The 20,813-nt window shown below is 41.1% G+C and overlaps 2 protein-coding genes across 10 annotated transcripts in view; both read left to right on the top strand.

The window, feature by feature from the left end:
• Positions 1-7,871, top strand: part of nav1b (neuron navigator 1b) — an 84,437-nt gene extending 76,566 nt beyond the window's left edge. For all 7 annotated transcript variants that reach the window (XM_058631399.1, XM_058631397.1, XM_058631396.1 and 4 more), the window contains 8 exons: positions 5-173; positions 2,153-2,388; positions 2,534-2,688; positions 3,163-3,234; positions 3,483-3,679; positions 3,819-3,937; positions 4,045-4,242; positions 4,373-7,871. In XM_058631399.1, coding sequence (XP_058487382.1) covers positions 5-173; positions 2,153-2,388; positions 2,534-2,688; positions 3,163-3,234; positions 3,483-3,679; positions 3,819-3,937; positions 4,045-4,242; positions 4,373-4,456 — 1,230 coding nt within the window. In that variant the 3' untranslated portion in view covers positions 4,457-7,871. The remainder of the gene's footprint in view (positions 1-4; positions 174-2,152; positions 2,389-2,533; positions 2,689-3,162; positions 3,235-3,482; positions 3,680-3,818; positions 3,938-4,044; positions 4,243-4,372) is intronic.
• Positions 7,872-9,362: 1,491 nt separating this feature from the next.
• Positions 9,363-19,383, top strand: mybphb (myosin binding protein Hb). 3 transcript variants are annotated; one of them, XM_058631403.1, is made up of 14 exons: positions 9,363-9,695; positions 10,501-10,578; positions 10,734-10,811; positions 10,962-11,096; positions 11,922-12,089; positions 15,635-15,723; positions 15,825-16,020; positions 16,144-16,283; positions 16,376-16,535; positions 16,687-16,823; positions 17,843-18,029; positions 18,159-18,202; positions 18,911-18,942; positions 19,049-19,383. In XM_058631403.1, exons 1-12 carry the CDS (start codon positions 9,434-9,436, stop codon positions 18,188-18,190), a joined length of 1,662 nt encoding a protein of 553 aa, XP_058487386.1. In that variant the 5' UTR covers positions 9,363-9,433; the 3' UTR covers positions 18,191-18,202; positions 18,911-18,942; positions 19,049-19,383. The 3 variants fall into 3 exon arrangements, with proteins under 3 accessions (XP_058487386.1, XP_058487388.1, XP_058487389.1); XM_058631405.1 differs by lacking the exon at positions 10,501-10,578 and having other exon boundaries at positions 9,364-9,695; XM_058631406.1 differs by lacking the exons at positions 10,501-10,578; positions 10,734-10,811 and having other exon boundaries at positions 9,364-9,695.
• Positions 19,384-20,813: the final 1,430 nt, after the last annotated feature.

The raw sequence follows: 20,813 nt of genomic DNA, 5'->3' as shown, positions 1-20,813 counted from the left end.
CTAGGTGTACATAACCAAAGTTGACCCTACCTCCAGCCTGGGTCTATCTACTGACTCCATTTACAGTTACAGCATGGGCCACATAAAGAGAGTGCTGGGAGGAGAAGCTCCTGAGCCTCAGCCATCGCGGTGCATGTCCCGAGGCCCCAGCAGCATCACGGTGTCTCTAAAAGGTCTGTGACCAAAGACTGAAGCTTTACTTCCAAATGGCCTTTATCTGGGTTATTATCTCATTAAATGAAACGAGAACGTAAAGTGTTCAGCACTGGTGCTTTTAGTCAGTCCCACATAAATTGTCAGAGTCAGCTCTTCAATAAAGAAACCAAAAACCTTTAGATTAAATGAACTCACACAGATTTGATGGTTTCCTTTGCAGGTTTTGCATTCAATTTTTGGTGCACAATGTTTATCACTCTGCTTATCAGAGCAACCACATTTAAACTTCAAATACTTGAAATTTAAAAAGGTCTGTATCAATTTGGTGTGAGCTGGTCGGATATGCCAGTTTTATACAATACAGGAAGCACTGAACAGGTCCTCGCACACCCTTACGTTGGGGTGTGGAGCAATTTTGACACAGACACCAGCCAACTTCTCCAATTATCCTGACAGACATGTTTGCCAAATTTCACATGTATAGGTGAAATCAGCTGCGGGGGTTGTACATTTTAAAATGTTTTATGATAAATCATGATATTCACCACTGATAAACTGTATAAAATGTTTTAAGTGATGTCACCAATTCTAAGTTGGATATAAGCACATACAATTCTAGTATATGTTCTTTTCTGTCACCACCAGGGGGTGTTTTGTTGTTTTTTTTAATTGAATATTTCCTGATGGATGTCTATGGGCGGGTCTATAATCAATTATAGCAGGTTTAGTTCAGATTGGATATACAGATATACAATACATACTGTACACTCAAGTAATCCTGTGGCAGTTCAACATTTAAATATATCCTTGCACACATATTCATAAACATGTATATATTAAGGCTGATGAGTATATTATCCATACCATCTCAACTTTTTCTCCCTACCACTACAGATTTATGCCCAGCACATCTAATAGTTTTCTGGAACTGCACTTTTTAATATTAGTTCGGAGCCACACGTGTGGAGCCCATCAGTGGTTCAAACCAGAGCTCAGGTTGTGGCTCGGCTGTTTACCCTTCTCCAACTTCTCGTTCTGGAATGCGAGCAGCGAAGTAGTTGGAGAGCTGGGAAAGCAGTGGTAGCCCAGAGAGGATCTGGGAAACCTGATCTGAGAGCAACCAGGCCCAGCTGGCCAAGCAGCCTCAGACACATGGGCCCCATAGATGTTGAGGAGGAACATAACACTTCCGCAGGCTTGTGGACGCTGCACAGACTCGCTCCGCTGCACGCAAAGTTATTTTCAGAGCTGAAATCTAAAGCTCCATGTTGCTAATGAAGAACATGGGAGATTAAAGAAATCCATTTTCACCTTTTTTAACATTACATTTTACATTAGTATAGATATGATGTATTAACCCTTAGTGTTCACACGGCACAGATCTGTGCTGCAGGCGCACCCTTGGTAAATTGCCGTGGGAATAATACACAACTCCTTATATGGACATTCTGGGGGTGTGCGCTTATAGGTCACATATTCAGGCTTTTCATAATGCGTTTTTCTTTCGTCCTCCTTGTGTGTTGTTGAGTCAAAGTTATGACTAATTTTATATCACATTTTTAGAAGTGATATAAAGTAGCAATAATTGTGCAGAAGTCACAGAGTAGACATACAAATGAGCCAAGTGAACTTTGAACTGTGACGTATTTCCAAATTTCACAAATTCAGTCCAACTTTAAACATTTTGAGGACTTTCTGCTCACATGTTTTTATATAGTTGGTGAAAATAGTTTTTTTTAAATCAGATCGTCTAGGTTTTGCTGAAAAAGAAGGATATAAGATACTCTATATTGCACATTCTTATCGCCTCTGTATATACTGTACGTTTAAACATAGTAATGGAAAAAAGCAGCCTGTGTTCTAAGGGTTAACAATTCTCTTCACAAACACAGTATCAGAGTACACAACTGACTCTAATATGTCATGGGTGATTAGCAGAGAGTTGTTTTTTTTATTACTGTGCAGTTGATTCTCACTTTTCCCTCACTATGTCCAGGTTTAAAGGAGAAGTGTGTGGACAGTCTGGTATTTGAAACCCTCATTCCCAAACCCATGATGCAACACTATATCAGTCTGCTGCTCAAACACCGCCGCCTCGTCCTGTCTGGTCCCAGTGGGACGGGGAAGACCTACCTCGTCTCCCGGCTGGCTGAGTACCTGGTAGATCGCAGTGCACGTGAAGTCACCGACGGCATTGTGGCCACTTTCAACATGCACCGCCAGTCATGCAAGGTGACGGAAACAATAGTGATGTCCCCATAAGAATCAGCACAGCATTGGGTTATTTGGTGCAATGTCATCAGCTTCCCCGGTCTCATCTTTTCTCTCTCTCTCTCTCTCTCTCTCCCTCCCTCTCTCCCTCACTTTCTCACCTCAGGAGCTACAGCTTTATCTTTCCAACTTGGCCAATCAAATCGATCGAGAAACCAGCACGTCAGAAATACCACTGATAGTCATCCTGGACGATATTCACGATCCTGCCTCCCTCAGTGAACTTGTCAATGGTGCTCTAACCTGCAAATATCACAAATGGTAATTAATACTATTTATGTACATGTTAATTAAACATATTTAGTTTATACAGCGTTGGAACCATTATATTTTAGCAACGCAGAATGACCAAACAATATATTCATTTCTCAATCACTTTTTTGGAGAACATTCAGAAAATACAGGAAACGTGCACAAAATTAGTTAAAACAACTTTAACTAGGGGTTGAAATGTCAAGTATTTAGTGTGATCTACACTTACACTTCTACTATTTCATGTCTAGAAATATCTGCTTGAAAAATGTCTATTACGCCAGGTTTATTCACCACATTGTTGGAGAGAAAACCAACTTTCAGTCACATCATTCCAATCCAAATGCCAATTATCATAGAATTTGACAGACATAAAAACAACAATGCTGCCAGTACCCTGAGACTTTTGCACAGTAATAAATATTTATAAAATAATGACGTGAATGGTTGATATCATTTAAAATGTCTAATATTTTTTTACAGCCCTTACATTATTGGAACAAGCAATCAGCCAGTGAAGATGAGTGCGAACCATGGACTGCATCTCAGCTTTAGGTCGGTTGTTGACACTGTTGTCCTATTTATTTATTGTATTTGTTATATGTTTGTGTTATGGTCTGTGAATGAATATGTTTTGATTACACTGATTAGAAAATCTTAAACTTTAAATTAAATCATATTTGATTAACAATACTGGATTGAGCAATACTGTCCCATTAATAACGGAAGATGTTATAATGTTTGTGAATAAATGTGTCTGGTTGTTGTTTACTTGTGTCTCTGATACGACCTTCTGTTCTCAGGATGGTGACCTTCTCCAACAACGTGGAGCCAGCCAACGGTTTCCTGGTGCGGTATTTGCACAGGAAGATGATGGAGTCCGAGAACGAGAGGAGTCTGATGAACAATGACCTGATCAAGGTGTTGGACTGGGTGCCCAAGCTCTGGTATCACCTTCACACCTTCCTGGAGAAACAAAGCACGTCAGACTTCCTCATCGGTATGAAACCCTCAGGATTTAAGGACTGAAGGAAATCTTTTTCCTCTGGGTGAAACAGACATCTTCATTAATGTGATAATAGTGGTTTTTTTTCATACCCACTCCGTCCTCTCTGTCCTCTCTTTTGTTGTATCCTCAGGCCCATGCTTCTTCCTGTCATGTCCAGTCACAGTGGATGAGTTCCGTTCATGGTTCATTGATCTCTGGAACCACTCCATTATTCCATATCTGCAAGAGGGGGCCAAGGATGGAATCAAGGTGAGAAAGAAGTGGAGAGAGGAAACTGTCTCTAACTCCTCGGCTTTTCTCTCACAGAAAATGTTCCACTCTAATTTCATTTTTGTGGTCTGTTTGCGACACCTAAGGTCCATGGCCAGAAGGCAGTATGGGAGGATCCAGTCGAGTGGGTTAGGGACACTCTCCCATGGCCGTCCGCGCAGCAGGACCAGGCAAAGCTATTCCACCTTCCTCCCCCCAGCATCAGTTCCAGCAGTCCTGGTCAGCCCTGTGAGGACAGGCCTCACAAGGAGACCCCACCCAGCTCCATGGAATCTGATCCACTGGTAAAGAATTTCATCAGTTTGGTGATAATCGTTGTCTTTTTTTGCTTTTCATATTTACGTAAAATGAAAAATGAATCCTCTAGAATTTCTGATCTCTCAACTCTTCTCTTTTGTTTTTTTTTTATTGTAGATGGCAATGCTTCTGAAACTCCAAGAGGCTGCCAATTACATTGAATCCCCAGAAAAAGAAGAGCCTAGCCTGCCTAAATTCTGAACACAAATCTCACCCTTCAAAACTTAGCACTTCAGATTTTATTTTTCGTCCTTTGTACTGATGCAGTGAACATTCAGGAACCAAAAGAAAAAAATGCTCAGAAATGGTTGTAGTGTAGAACGCTAAGAGTGTAAAATGGGTTGTTATTGCAAATCACCTTCATGTTGTGCAGTATTTCCCTCCGTACGTCTTGAACGGAGATCTGTAACTTCTGTCAATTTCTCATGTGATCTGGTCCTTTACCACCACGTTAGTCTTCTTAGATCGGTGCTAATAGATCACTATGAAGCTCATCGTCTTAGCACTAGCGACGGCATGCACTATCAACATCCTGTACTGTGCTCAAGTGCATTATGGGATACGGTGTTTCTGACAGCATGCGAGAAGCGAGGGTTTATTGTAAAGTTCTGTGGTCCATATCGACTGCCTAAGGTCGGGGGCCACACTGGCTGTGTGAGCACATCTGCGTTGCTTTTAGGTGCACGTCATATACGTGAGTGAGCTGCACTGCCTTCTTGAGACAAGAGCTGTCTATTTGTGTAGTACACAACAAAATAGACGGCGACAATGATCTTTTAACACAATTTTAATGTCTCTATGTGTCAAATATGTGACAAACCACAACATGATTGTGAAATATTCGCAGGACTGGTAGATTGACACTTCATACCGTAGAGTCCTGGCTTAAAGGAATATTAAAAATGATATTATTCCTGGCTGTTTCTTTGTAAAAGAAAAACAGAGCAGCCGGATGCAGCAATGCAGACGTCATGCACTGCAACACTCACCCAGTGCGGCCCGGGTATACAAGTCTATGGAGGCTCAAATCTCACACTTAATATATGCAATCCTTAACTTTACATCCTGAGCAGGTGGAATTAATTAAAATGCCTTAAGATTGAAAGACGTCAAAATTTACACACAACTTCAGCAGAGAAACCTGGTGCTTTCATCGACATCATCCCAGCTAAGGCGACCAGAAATCAGCCATTTACTCTGAACTATGTGAAATATTCTAATTCATCCACGTTATCTTGCAGGAGGAAACGTACAACAACCAAGCACCGGCCCACAGTGCCCTTTGTAACACTGTTACAACACATAATCTTAAATAAGTTGGACAACTACACTTACTGTCCTACTCTTTATTTGTGATGCGACTTCATCAGTTTGCCGTATCTTTTTCCTCCACTTGAGCACTTAATTTAGTTACTTTCTTAACTACTTGAAGTAGTCTCGCCAATGTTGCCATTAATATCAGGTATTAGATACTTATTACACAGGGATAATACTGTATAGCATAACGAGCGCCCCTCTGGTTACATTGCAAATGCTATATGAATCTAATTCAGATTTCTTTGTCTATAGAAAGTTCTTCTTCAGAGTAGTTCTATATTGTGTACATTCAGTCAGGCTACATCAGTTGTTATTAGTTGGTGCAAATATCTAATATACTGAACCAAATACTGTACTTTATTCATGCATATCGATTGTCAACTAAAGGATTTACGCAAAACTATAGACTGTGTAGGAACAGTGTTAATTATAGCAGGTGCTTTCAAAGGAAGCCTTATCACAACACTCCATGGCAAAAACACTTCTCAGTGGTTTCATTTATTTTAGACGTTAAAAAGAGATAAATATCTTTCATCTCTCACTGTTAAGATCATCATTTAGGTACTAAATGTATGGTGGTGCTCTTTAGAAATGTCCCAAACAGTTTTGATGTTCAGTAGACATTACATAGATGTTCGGGGTAGGTTAGCAACGAGTTTCCGTGTTAAACACTAAAGAAAATGTGGAAGATGGATTTCTGGATTTTTTTTTTTTTTGTCCTTGGACTTGCTGTTGACAAACTGTGACAGAAGGTATTAAGACGCAGTGAAACCATGTGATGCATTGTGCGGTGCGTTTGCTCATGTTGATGTCGTCCATTATTCCTATTTAAGAACATGCTGTGTGAGTGCACAGCACGCAACAAAAAAACAAAAAACGAAACTACAAGGCGTACTAGAGTGATGGAAGAGTATTGAAACAATTGTTTTCTTTCCAGTACTTTGTGATTATTTTTGTAAATAATTTCTGACGGAGTAAACGACGGTGATGGTTGTGCAGGTGGTGTGTGTCAAGACTGTTTCTCCACGTGTTCATAAATCCTGTAAATGAATGAATGTCGCACCACTTTTTATGACAGCTCGAAAAGAAAGTTTTTAAATTTGCTGCTTCGTTATTACAATGTTTAAATAAGGCTGAGAACAAAGCTTATCCAATCTCAACAGTTAAGTTGAATGAATGAATGAATGAATGAATGAATGAATGAATGAATGAAAAGATGCCAAACAGCCGCAGACTCTCATCCTGGCCACGATGCCATTTGTGGAATGATTTCCATCACTGTAAATATATCAGGACAGTATTTGCCATCCCCGTTTCTACTGGTTCCTAAAAAGCCATCATCTCACTGGTTGTTGTGCCTGTTGCTTTGTAGAATTGTAGCTGTGATTTGTGTTTGCTTACCAGTGTATGCAGCAACTTCCACTGGTGTCGGCAGCCACACGGGTGAGCTTCCTGAACAAACACGGCATGTTTTCATATTAGTCTGTCATTTTGTTCTCCAATTTGGACAAAACTGCACCACAGGATGGGAACAGAAGCTGGTTCAAGCCGGTGATACTGAGCCGCAAAGAGGCTGCGAAGCGTTAAGAACGAGGCTCGTATACGTGTAGATAAAGACATTCACATGTTTTGTCCTTTATAAATGCGACAAAACTGTTACAAATGAAAATGCAAGTGGTCCATTGACAATAATGACGGTTAAAAAACAAATATGAGCTTGTCACAGTTTTAAGTAGAATTAAACCAGATAATTAAGTCAATTTAAATATCTGAGGCCAAAAGATGTTGCTGAATAGTCATATTTTTGCAAAAAACAAACCTTGTAGACTAAAGTAAGATTTTAAGAGAATGTTATGCGGTATCTAACGTTACTGGTGTGCAAATGTTAAGGGTTTTTAAGTGCTGTACATGCATGTACACTTGCTGTGTGACCAGGAAAACCATATTAAAATGGATTTATTGTTTAGAAAAATCATCCGAGATAACGTTTTCCTTTTTAATACTCAGATATTTGGTATTTCTGTTCTTTTCTAAAGGATTCTTTGTAAAACTTAATTTCTCTATTTTGTACAGGACGTCATTGTAAAGATTGTACATAGGTTGATGGTCTGGCTGCGGCAACAATCATTGAGGAGGCGATGGATTAGTGTGTGTGTGTGGGGGGGCGGGGCAGCGGTGTAACTGACAGACAAGTATATTTCTTCAGAGTTGAGTCCAATATATGGATAAGGCATGTTTCTGAAGGCTTTCATCCATCTATCACTGTTTGTTGGTATCAATAAAATCCATGTTATATTTATTCTTTTGCTTCTTGTGTGTCCACTTGACAACCTCGCCCACATACACCCCACATACATTTTCATTCATGCTTTAAATGTAACAGATACAGAAACATAACAGTGATTAAAATAAAAGTTAATTTAATATTTTAGTCACTTTTTTTAGTGAGATTAGATTTATTGTATTTTATTTTATTCATAATGAATACATTTTTTGTGAACTATTTATTGTGTCATATCGACACAGACACTTTTGTCTCAAAGACTAAATAGACGAAAATTGCTGGCATTTTTTTTTTTTTCAAAATACCACCCTCTAGTGTCAAACCTCTGGAAAGGACATAGCATAACATCAGCCTGACTGTATTTTTTTGTTTGGTAACAATGATGTGTTTTCATTTGTATTTCAGCAAAAATAACACATTTATTTTGAACAAAAACATTTTTAACAGACGTGATTAAGACTATCTCATATAACAGGTCTTCTCCACAGGTTACTGTGGCTGTAAAATGCTCAGCTATAGACGTTCTACCAAATTTGACCAAATGAAATAAAAAAAAATGTAATTAAAAAGATAAACGGGTGTTTTCTCAGCATTATGATGGCATGTGTGGCAGACGGCCTATAGGCCAAAGACACATCACATTTATCAGTGTGATTTTGCCGAATATGTGAGTTGTCACATTGGTGGTCCATGTGGACATCAACACAAACTCTCTTGCAGGTAGAGATGATGGTGGAGATGTGATGTTGAGTGATGGGCTGTGTCTTTGTGAATGCAGGAGAATAAGGCGATTTGTCAACTCTGCCACGGAAGCTCCTTGGTTTCAGTAGCTTCTGGGCATGAGTAGATAAAGTTTTTGTGGTAGATCCACGTCTGGTACCACCTCCTTGATCTCTTGTACCTTGAGACACACACACACACGCCAGGGAAGTCAGATTCCCTCATGAATGTGTTGTATTCCTTCACATACTTGTTGACTTCCAGAAATGATTTGCTCCAGTGTCAACCTTTGTCTTGAAGGTGAACTGCACAGTAGAATGATCAGGGTTACACATTTGTTGTCATGTCTCTTTACAATGACCACACATTCCTCTTTCTGCAACCTGACATCAAAATGATCCTCTTCTTCTCTTGGTAAGACGTTTCTCATCTTTAAACTGACATCCAGCCAGATCAGGGCCTTCCCACCAGGTGTTATACAGGGACTTAGTAAAGTAAAAGCAAGGATAAAGGTGTATAAGGAACTTTTCTGAGCATGCCAACATCCCTGTCACATCTATGTTGCTGTGGCTCCTTATGCTTGGCCAGGACTCAGTAAAAGTTGGTTAAATGCCTGTTATAACATCTTATTACTTGTGGAGTGTGGATGAGTGAGAGACAAAGACATGGGTCACTGAGTCATACTTGGCTCCTGGTGGCTCTGTCTGCTCTGTCTGCCTGTTGCATGTCATTGAGTTTGGGCGGTGCTTGAACCAGCCCCCCTTCTATAAAAGTCTTCCACACCCTCACAGGAGATGGCATTGGATTCAGGTTTAAGGACTTAAGGACCGAGTTGGGAATTAGCTGCAACATCCATCATGCCGTCCAAGCCTGCCCCAATCAAGAAGGCGGCTAAGAAAGAACCTGCCAAGAAGGAGGAGAAGGCTCCAGTGAAAGCCCCTGAACCGGCTCCAGAGCCTGCACCCGAGCCCGCACCGGAGCCCGCGCCCGCCGAGGCCGCGCCCGCCGAGGCCGCTCCAGCCCCCGCTGAGGGCGAAGCTGCGGCTGCACCTGCCGAGGAGGCGCCTGCTGCCCCGGCAGTTGAGGAACCCAAACCTCCCACTCCTCCACCCGCAGATGGTAATGCCCAGAGCGCAGTCCACCTTCTTTTCCTGGCTCTAGTGTTGGCGGGCGGATACGATGGATACGTTGTTTATTACCTTTACCTCAGCCGTGTCAGCTCATAGGAAGCGCGCAATAAGTTTTAAGCACACGCGCTCAGTGTGAAGGTTCCTGTGGGTAAGTGGTTGTAACCATCCACATGAAACGCAAACTGTGGTTACAGTAAAAGAAAAAAAAACTTTGCACCGCCTCATTTGGGAAAGTCACTGTCAGGTGTTTGGTGCCAAGGACGCACAGTGTCAGGGATCAGTGTGCAGACTCTATAAACTAACTATCACATCTAATAACTAAACAAAAGACTACAGATTCATTAATATTGCAAACTTTGAAACGATTTAACATCAACATTGTCCCTAACATCCTCCTCAGTGCACTCTCTTGCAGTCATTTAAAACCCAACATCCACAGCAGCTGTTCTCTCTCCCTGATGAAGCTGCTGCTCCTGGAATGCTTGCCTTCTATTTCTCGCCGCCAACTGACGCACTCATTTCTGCCCATCAGCACTTTGCCACTTGTATGTTTTTTTTCTTAATAGATTTAACACTTTTGCAGCAATGTTATTTTCTACTGACACCTTCACATCTCTAATATCAGGCTCCTGCTCATGGTAAAGCTAGTGTGTAGAAGTTAGAGCCTTTAAACTCGTAAATACACACGATGCTCACTCCTTCACAACTGCTCTGACACGGACTGCATTTATCCTGTTTGAAAATGTCTTATCTGCTTCATGCACAAATCACTAATATCTAACATTTCATAAAAGCTGATGCTGCTGCTGCTGCTGATGCTCCAGCCACAGATGAAGCTGCTCCTGCTGCTCAGGCAGATGCACCTGCTGATGGTAAACCAACCAGCGGAAAAACAGAACGCCTTCCTTTTAATAATGTGGTGTTTTGGGTGAAGTTCATATCTGGGTTATGTTGATGCTGTAGCGTTGCCTGTGCTCTTTACATGCAGCCAATAATAATAATAATGCAAATGCCTATTTAACATTAGCTGAAGCTGCTGAAGCTGCTGAAGCGCCTGCTGCAGAAGAGCCTAAAGCACCCACACCTCCACCACCTCCACCCAAAGGTAACCGATGTAAAGAAGAATCCTATGTTCGTGTAATTTGTCCTTCAACTGTAAAGAAACGTCATCTCCCTGAAATGTGTTGCTTTGGTGCGTTTCTGCCTCCCGCACTCGTCAGTCAACAATAATTCTCTGTTTCTATGGCGTCTGCAGAGCCCACAAGCGCTCCAGTGGATCTGTTTATTGAGGACAAGAATGACACATCAGTGAGCATCATCTGGAGCGAGCCGCAGAACATCGGACCCTCCGGTTTGGACGGATACGTTATTGAAGTCTGCAAGGATGGAAGTGAGTCCTGCAATTCAGAAAAAAAAAAAAAAAATCCTTTTATTTCAAAATGGGTTTTTCCACATTGCACTGTAGTACTGGTCGCTACGTTATTGGGATTTTTAAACCCAGGAACATGGTTTAATTGCTGTTTTCATGTGGGGTCAGCCATATCGGTTGCAGCTGTTCCCAATGTGTCACTCACAGAGTTGTATCATGAGCTACCTAACTTCTCCCTACAAGGGTAGAGGCATTTCAGGAGCTGCTGTGCTCTGGCTGGAGGACCTGCTTTTAGACTTATGGCCTGATGGTAATATCAGCAGCCGTTCAGTGAAGGCTGGATTTAGCAGACAGGGAAATCTATAATCCCACAAAACCGCATTATCATGTCTAACTGGGACACCTGTATATCACAAATCATTATGTATAATAACTAAGCTGCAAACCAAGCAATGCTTTGTGTCCTAATTTGTTTAGTCCATTATCGTCTGATCAATTCTGATCATTTTATTGATCCCAGTATAGGGTAATGTGTAATCCCAATTATAATCTCAAAAACCAATATGTAATAGGTTACATGTCAAGTCACGGATTGACAAACAAAGAGGTCAGCGAACGACATTAAGATGGAAAAGATGAGTAATTAAGCAATTAAGACACTATAATAAATAATAATGATGGATAGATATGAACACTGTCACTGTCACAGTTTACTAACCTGAAACGGTCCCTCCACAGTTCTTAACAATTTAATGGAAATAAATAAACCACAGTTTCCTAAACTCTGTGTTGCCTGTGTGTGTGTGTGTGTGTGTGTGTGTGTGTGTGTGTGTCTACTCCATCCAGCCGAGGACTGGAAAGCTGTCAATGAGGATGTACAGAAGACCTGCCGCTACATGATCAAGAACCAGACCACTGGTGACCGCCTGAAGATCCGTGTGGTGGCCGTGAACGCCGGTGGCCGCAGCGTCCCCGTCACCCTCCCCGAGCCTGTCCTGGTGAAGGAGGTGGCTGGTAAGACATATGTTTGAAGAGTGGAATTAACCGTTTATGTTACCACTTCATCACAAAAAGCTTTCAAAAACATTCATTGGATTAAATCAGAATCCTATAAGCTACACATTAAGAGCTTTGTTATGTTCAACACAGGAATAAGAGGGGAACAGGCCTCCTTAATGAGTCAGTAATTACTTATTAAATATAAGGAGTTTTCAAACGTATAGAACTGATAAATGTGTGCAAATGCAGCAGTGACTGGCCACATTTCATACGATGGTAAGTAAAATACTTCTTAATTAACGTGTTGCTTACAGACAGAGGTTTTTTAAAAAGATTTTATTTACATTTGCTGTTCAAAATGTTGCCCCGGGCTCAACGTGTATCTGGTCTTAATTCCCGCATCATCAAAATGCCAAGTCAGGTCATAAAACGCATTATAAAACAGTCGTAACTGCAATGAAAAGGTTTCATTTCAAAGGGGCTTTCATGTATTTGAACAGCAACAACAACAAATGAGTGGAAAACAAAACACATAAACCGCGTTCCTCAGTGATGTTATGCGACTGAACGTGAGCTTTAAACACATTTGCCACAGCAGAGGTCAGCTGTCGGAGTACAAACCGCTCAGCTATGTTTCCCTCTCAGCTGTCCGTGCTCTGTTGGCACATACCTGCAGTGTTAACAGCATAAACCTGGTCTTCTCACTCATTTCCCGTCTGAGCCCAAACACGGATCCGCCCTCAGGCAGCATGTGATAACTCCTAACTCTTAACGGAATGCTTTCACTGATTGGGTCCATCCCTCAGCGTTAATCTTACACAGTTGTGTTTAAAAGTGCGATGGGACCCCCGAGGGCTTTAAAAGGAGGGGGCTGCGTTACTTTGACGCGCTCGCAAATTATCGTTACGTGTAATGGAGACGGGAGAAACCCGATTCGTGCTGGACTGGCAAAAATGTCAACAGTCACGTCCTTTGTTCGCCCAGAGTAGTCGGTCCACACGTAGCGTGACTCTATGACATGTTTCCATCAAAATCACCACGAAGCTCTGCACAAATAGCTGGCATGTCCTCGCTATTAACACAGAGTTTTTTTGTGCGGAGGGCTTGGCATCGCACTTCGTGTGCTGTCAGGATTCATGCTGGTGGGGCATGGTGTCACAATCCTTATCCAAGACTGATGGTGTCAAGCAGCTGGGGGTTGTGGGGGTGGATGGTGAATTCCAGGGCATCCTGTCCCCGAGTGGAGACGGGTGTTGGTGGGGTTGGTGGGGTTGGTGTAGTGGGATCCAACTTCTCAGGTGACACTTAAATCTCATGACACACTCAGTGGTTCCCTGTTTACTTTGAAACGTTGCCACAGACTTTACAGGTACGATGTTCATTAAGAGGAATGACTGCCCATTAACATATGGGGCATTTATTCTGACTCATGAACACATTTACGACATCACATCATGCGTTTTTTTTTTTTTTTTTTATTGCTTTTTAAGGGGAAGTATCAGTGAGACATCTTCTCTTCAGTCTCGTCCTGATGTCAGGGAAGTTCTGAGTGGAGCACCATGAAGCGGTGGACACTTTATTTAGTGTCCTGACATATGTTACTTTGCCCGACTCAGCAAGTGCTGCTTCTCACCAAATCACAAATGAGCCTCGGCCTCGGAGGCTTAAGTATCATTTCAGGCGTCACAGTGGTAAAACTATGCGCCGGATTTTCTGTTTAGAATTAATGGGCTATTTTTGGCTTTTTACAGCCTAATACACAGTGTCAGTAGGTGTGAATGCGGGATGAGTGTCTGTGAAATGCAACAAGGAGACATGAAGATAGGATAAAAAAAAAAAGATTTACAATCAGTAGATGTTGATAATTGTCACCATACGTCAGATAATGTCAGATAATTAAAATATGAGTTTTACTCCTGAGTGAAAGTGGAGGGAGAATTGTGGATTTATTTAAAGTTCTTTAGAGACATTAAATAGCAATTATGGCTTACATCTCAAGGTATGTTTGCTCATTACATTAAAAAAAGATATTTATGTATATACATATGTAATATGAATCACTTATTTTAATAATTAAAATAAACTCTCAGTGCTCTCAGCTTTATAAATGTGAATATTTTATTAAAACTGATAAAGTTTGATTTGTGGACAAAATTATACATATATCGTTTTAATACAATATAATTTAATTCATCCTTATTTAGAAAGTGATACTGGTTGCATACACTAGAGGATTAAAGGTTTTGTGGGGAAAAAGCAGTAAAAAGTGTATTAAAATCACTTTACTGATCGTATTGCAGAGTTTTAGTTAGCAGTTTACATCCTAGTGAAATAAACTGTGAACTCTCCAAAGTTAAATACACAAACAAGCAAATAGGCCTTTAACAGTTGATTAGGGAACTAATAACATTACCCTTTTACTGCATCAATGGAAACTAAACATTTATAATAAGTAAATGGTAATGGATTGTTTTTATTTAGCTCTTTTCATACAGAAACACCCACTCACACATGAAGACTGTAGAAGACAAATGACTCCAAATACTTGAACCACAAGCCTTTATATTTATCCACACATGTTGTCTTATAAAACCTCTGTCTGCACAAACTCAGCTTTGGGACAAAGTGTTACTACACAATTGTATTTTATAAAAGGACAAAATATCTAAACCAACCATCTAAAGTAGACAGTGAGACCTTTACTGCCAGTTTAAAGCACAGCAAACACCCTGAAAACCTCCTGACTCAGACGGGCTTAGATCAGCTCAGCATGTTCATCGATTCCATTTGTTTCACTCCAAAGGTCATCACGTATGAAAATCCACTTCAGTTTTCACTGATAAACTATGGGAGCTGCAAGTAAATCAACTCACTTAGACATATTTTTTTATGATACTGATCAAAAATTCCCTCATAACCTTTCAGCATCATTTAAATCAAGTGATCTGAGAGAGAACTGGACTACTTTGACACACTCTTTTAACAGCTTTGTGGAAATCATACATTTCCACACATGATGCACATGATGCGAGACCTTGACCAATCACATGGCAATTCACAGAGATATTGGGCTCCTATTTGTTGATCTGCTAAATCGCTGCATGTTCCTTCTGACGACAGGTCACTACTCCAGCACGGCATATAATAGGAAGTAACTTACAATAAATCTTATCAATATCAGCCTAACCCCTTGTTACCAATCCTGTCGTCACTGACATGATGTGGCATGCGTACTTCTCGTTATCGTAACTCCTAGACCGTTTGGGATATCTAGAAAATTCAATATGACCCCGCCTTTCGCACTATGTCAGCTAAGATTGGCACAGCACCCAGCTCGAGGATAAAGATGGATGGATGGATACCGGAAAGCACAGAAATAGACCTTTGTGCCCATATACTATATGTCATTAACGGTTGAACAACTGTTCGAAAGTGAAAGTAATCTTGGAAAAAACAATACTATAGGCCACAAAATCAATATAAATCCAGGCTCTAAATAAATGAGATATATATGCTAACATGCTACACAGCTGGAACTAACAAACAACCGTTCTCTCCAGACCGCCCCAAGGTTCGCCTGCCTCGTTTCCTCAGGCAGAGATACGTCGCTCACGTTGGAGACAAGATCAACCTGACCGTCCCGTTCACAGTAAGCCCAAGACCACTGCGTCTTTCTCTCCACGTGCATGTTGCATTGAATCATTTGTCTGACACGACACTGCATCCCCTGTTGCTGCTGCTACCTCCAAGGGTAAACCCAAACCCGTGGTCACCTGGACAAAGAATGGACAGCCCCTGGACATGAAGAGGGTGAACATCCGCAACACCGACAGAGATAGCATCCTGTTCATCCGTAAATCCGAGAGGGACGACTCCGGCGTGTACGAGATGTGCCTGAAGGTGGACGACTTCGAGGACAAGGCTTCACTCACCCTTCAAATCGTTGGTGAGCAGTCGCACCTTGGCCACGTCCATGTTTTAATATTCAGTTCATGAAAGTAACGTAATGTAAAACAGTGAAATGTAGATTATTGTGTCATGAACTCTCAATGCTTTCATGTGTTGCCAGAGCTGCCTGGACCCCCCGCCTCTGTCAAGATCGTGGACACCTGGGGCTTCAACGTTGCCCTGGAGTGGACTCCGCCCACCGACAACGGCAACACAGAGATCACAGGTTACACAGTACAGAAGTCCGACAAAAAGACTGGAGTGAGTCGCGCTGGTTTGTCCCGTTGACTGCGTGGATCGAGTGAATCCCAGATCTTGGGTTCATTTTGATTGTGTGAACTGTGTGTTGACAGGACTGGTTCAACGTGATAGAACATTACCACAGACTGAACGCCACCATCTCCGACCTCATCATGGGCAACACCTATAAGTTCCGCGTGTTCTCAGAAAACAAGTGTGGACTGAGCGAATCTGCTGCCGTTTCAAAGGGGGAGGCCACGATTGTGAAGACAGGTAAACATGTCTGTCTCTGTCTGTCTCAGGAAAATCTTTTTCTACAGATTCAAATGTAAGCGACTGTATCCACTCACAAATGACTTTCCTGACAATAACGTCTTTGCTTTGTTTTAAGTCATATATTAACCCTTCGTGTTTCGCTCTCCAGGCATCGACTACAAACCTCCTGAGTACAAGGAACACGAATTCACCGAGGCTCCCAAGTTCACCACCTCTCTGAGTGACAGAGCCTCCACTGTCGGCTACAGCACCAAGCTGCTCTGCTCCGTCAGAGGAGAACCAAAAGTACAGTAACTGCATCAATCTCGTTTCCTTTTAACACCAATATCTCTGACAAGTCGTCAGTGAGGTGAATTCACCTGATGGTACTGCACGGTGTCTTTAAACAAAGCAAGTTTGGCTGCGTTAAGACTGTGGCTAACAAGTATTCCCATGAATAATTCAATTTAAATTTTTTCAATTCGTTCAATTGGTTGTCAAAGGGTTCATCTGTCTCATCCAAAAATGTCTAATTTTGTCTATGAACCAGTCAGATCAATTCAGACACTGTTAAATGTTTTAGTTATAATTAGTTTGAGTCACATAGGTCTCAGTCAGTATGTTTCAGTGACTAATTCTCACATTTTGGATGTCATATACAGTGTGTTTGTGACATAAATGAAGAGCAGTGCTGGATGGTAGAGATCTAGACTAGTCTGCAAAACCACCTTTGGCACGTTGACCATCTTAACCAAGTGTGGTGTTCACTGACTGCAGGATCGTATAACACCAGTAGAGCCAATAGGACAAGCCTTTGCTTCAGCTTCCTGTCAGCAGCGTAGTTACGGTAAAAAGGTGGAGTCTGGTTATATGAAGAGAACAAACCCCTTCAGTGCTGTCAGTGTGCGTTTCCTCCGAGCTGAACATGTTGAAGCTGTTTCCCTGAGCCTCTCACCTTTGCTGTGGGTGCCTCATCCCAACAGGTCACCAACACCAGGGTAGCAGAGAGGGTCATGGTGATGAGGCCAGAATTTGTATTCTGAGGAGAGGAGGCCATGTGGGTCACATATGTGCCATTCCCTGTGGGGACTCAGCGCTCCTCAACATGCCAGCGCCATTTAAAAACTCCCAAGGCGTTTGGTCCACTTCAATCAAAACAGACGATCTTGCCAAGTGGCAAAAACATAAATGAAAACAAAACTTATGAAGAGTTACTGTAGTCCTTGAGGAAAGCCTGTAAACTTCCCCAAAGTGCTTCAAAATGCAGCAGCTAATTAAAGTCTTTATCTGATTTATTTATTTTTGAAAACAACTTATTTTGACAGCCTAAAATTCAATGGATGAAGAACCAGATGCTTATTGGAGATGATCCCAAGTACAGGCAGATCTGCACCCAGGGCATCTGCTCTCTGGAGATCCGTAAGCCCGGTAACTTTGACGGAGGCGTGTACACCTGCAAAGCCAAGAACGATCACGGAGAAGCGGTTGTCAGCTGCAAACTGGAGTTCAGGCGTAAGTTGGTCATCAAAACCTTTCTCTATATCCCCGTTGTTTTTAATGTGCGGTTAACCAGTATGTCAAGTTTTTGACCCTATGAAAATAGAATGAATAACTTCTCCTGCTTCTGTTTCTGTTCCACAGAGGTAGCAGTTGCAGATGCAGCCAAGAAATAGGTCGACATTCAGGTCAGAAAATCTAAGGATCTAATCTCCTCATCACTGTTTGTACATAGAATAATGACTAATATTAATAATAATAATAATAATAATAATAATAATAATAAGACAAGAAGCAAAATATTGATTCACAAATCCACGGGTTAACTTAACTACCTGTCTGGCCCTAGTCAGCCCACTGTTTTCATATAATATGTGAATGATTTGAGTGGATGTTTAGGATCAGCTGATCTATAAGAGTCCTGACCTGACATGTGCCCTCTCTCTGTGTCTTACTTTCCATACATGGCGAGCACTAAACTTGGAAAAGGTGGCCTCTGCCACTGAAAGGGTGCAAGAGGCAGCACCCATAAATTAAATCAGTGATGTCTCCTCATGAACTTGGTTAGGAGACTTAATCACATTTCCTCGACTCAGCAGCAGCAGCAGCAGCCGTCGTTAGGGCCCTGAGATTAAAGCATTTTTTTGCACGTTACTCTCTGAAGGTTTAAACTTAATGTGTCTAATGCTGCTGTTTTCAACGAAAAATAAAACATGGGTAAAGCTGATTTCTGCCTTTAGAAAAAAAAAATACAGAAGCAAAATGTCTATTTTTGCTTAATTTCATTGTCTTTTCTCTTAATATGATTTCCAAATTGCTGCCACTCCTTCAACCACTCGTGACTGTGTAAAACACCTGTTTCTGTCATCTGTGCATCTGTTGCAATCCCAAATTAGGAGCAGAAGGAATGAGGCCTTTGCGGCATAAGGTGCGTGACACTTTTAGCGTTTCTAAAACTGTCCTCCACAGCGACTTACAACGCGGCAACACTTTTAATTTCAAATCTGTCTCTTTTTTTTTTGTGTGTGCGACAGGAAGGTGCTGGATTCCTGGAAGAAGAACATGTATATATGGCTGGTGACCACACTGTACAAGTGTCGCTCTGTGACGTCATGATGAACAATTGTTGTGGCTTTATGCCTTTTCTCTTTAAGTCCACATCCATGTCCACAATCAGCTTCTTTTTCCCCCACCAACGATATTGTCTATGGTATCTGAATTATTAGGCGTTCACGCACTGTACCTTTCTAGTTGATCATCATTTCAGCTCGGTGTATGCCAAGAATATCAAAGCATGACTTTATTGTTCCTCATAGGAGATCTACATGTAACATCCAAGTGTTTATATCAATAAATAATTTAATTTCTGGTTTTGTTTTTTCAATTTGTTATTTTTGTATAGAATTTATGAACATTCTATGAAATCCCTACCAATTTAATCAATAATATAAATGGGTTTTTATTAGGGATGAAAACGTAAGTATCTACCAATACCAATATTAATCCGATAAAGTCATTTTAGACCATTTCTGAACGTATGATGCTGTTAACAACACATTTGTGCTGAGTCATTTCAAAGACACAATTCTCCAACTGTGTGACAAATATTGTTCTCCAAACGACTCAGCTAAAATGGTTTTGCGGATTTTTATTTACATTTTACTGTGCACAGAGAAGCATGCGAGGGTTTTTGGATCATATTGGATTCCACATTTTTATCTGTCTGATATTCGATCCAGTGATTTTGACCAGTATTGGATCGATACCGATACTGAGCGATACCGATTCCCATCCCTTGTATTTATTAATGTACAGTAGTTTGCTTAAATTATATAACATTTTTATTTTAAAGCATATCATTTCTGATTTATTTGACTATAGTTTAAAATAATATAATACATAAATAAAATAAACTGTCCAGGGAGTACCCCGCATATTGCCCGATGTAGCTGAGATTGGCACAGCACCCCCCGCGACCCTCTGGTGGAGGATAAAGTGGTAGATGATAACTGACTGACATAAATAAAATGAAGTAAACTACAGTACAGGAGTACAGTCACTGTAAAGTTGCGTAAAATTCATCTACACACAAGTCCAAAATACTTTTATTTTAATAATTGAGCGACAAATCGAAACGTACTTGTATTTACCCTTGTTATGAGACATATTTTCAAAGTAAAAGCTTACCAAGAACGATACAAGTAAGACACTCATCTTTGTGTAACAGACTGAAAGGCCTGGAAGTATTTGCACTTTGATTTAGTTGTTGTTTTCCTTTTCACAGCTTCACTCAGCTGCTGAATATATATCCAAGACTGGACCGCAGTTTATGCCAGGACTTCCATAATAATAATACCAGTCTATAATACTGAACTTGTAGGTATTCGTTCTGGGAGTTACTGGCATAGTGATATGGGGCAGCATGCCAGAGATATCCAGGTTACAGAGACACATGGGTTCACACAGGGGCTGATTAAATTAGCCACCGTTGCACCATCTCACTCGGGTTATTTTAGGACGTGTTTTGACTCGCAACAATCAACTCTTAGATTATTCTACATCATTCTAATGCGAAAGAAAGTAGCAGCTCTTTCTTTTTGTGACAATCATTCAAGTGTATTTTGAGAGTTACTGTGTTCAACATCCAAAGCCAGTAGTTTGAGCTATGAGGGGAAAAAACAGTCTGAAGACTCTTTCAGTTTGCTGCCCTCTTGTGTTGGAACCAAGTGACAACAGGCCATACAGATGGTAGAAAATCATGTATATAAACCACATAGACAACACGGTTAGCAGCTCATC

This window comes from Solea solea, chromosome 6, assembly GCF_958295425.1.
Source record: "Solea solea chromosome 6, fSolSol10.1, whole genome shotgun sequence".
NCBI classification, from domain to species: Eukaryota; Metazoa; Chordata; class Actinopteri; order Pleuronectiformes; family Soleidae; genus Solea; species Solea solea.
Note: the sequence above shows the minus strand (reverse complement) of the source record. Positions and strands in the feature narration are given on the sequence as shown.

Excerpts from the sequence above, each read along its gene's own strand:
- mybphb (XM_058631403.1), top strand. The coding sequence starts at position 9,434 with ATGCCGTCCAAGCCTGCCCCAATCAAGAAGGCGGCTAAGAAAGAACCT. Across the intron at positions 16,021-16,143 it reads ACTCACCCTTCAAATCGTTG|AGCTGCCTGGACCCCCCGCC; the intron begins GTGAGCAGTCGC and ends ATGTGTTGCCAG. Across the intron at positions 16,536-16,686 it reads GGCCACGATTGTGAAGACAG|GCATCGACTACAAACCTCCT; the intron begins GTAAACATGTCT and ends TTCGCTCTCCAG.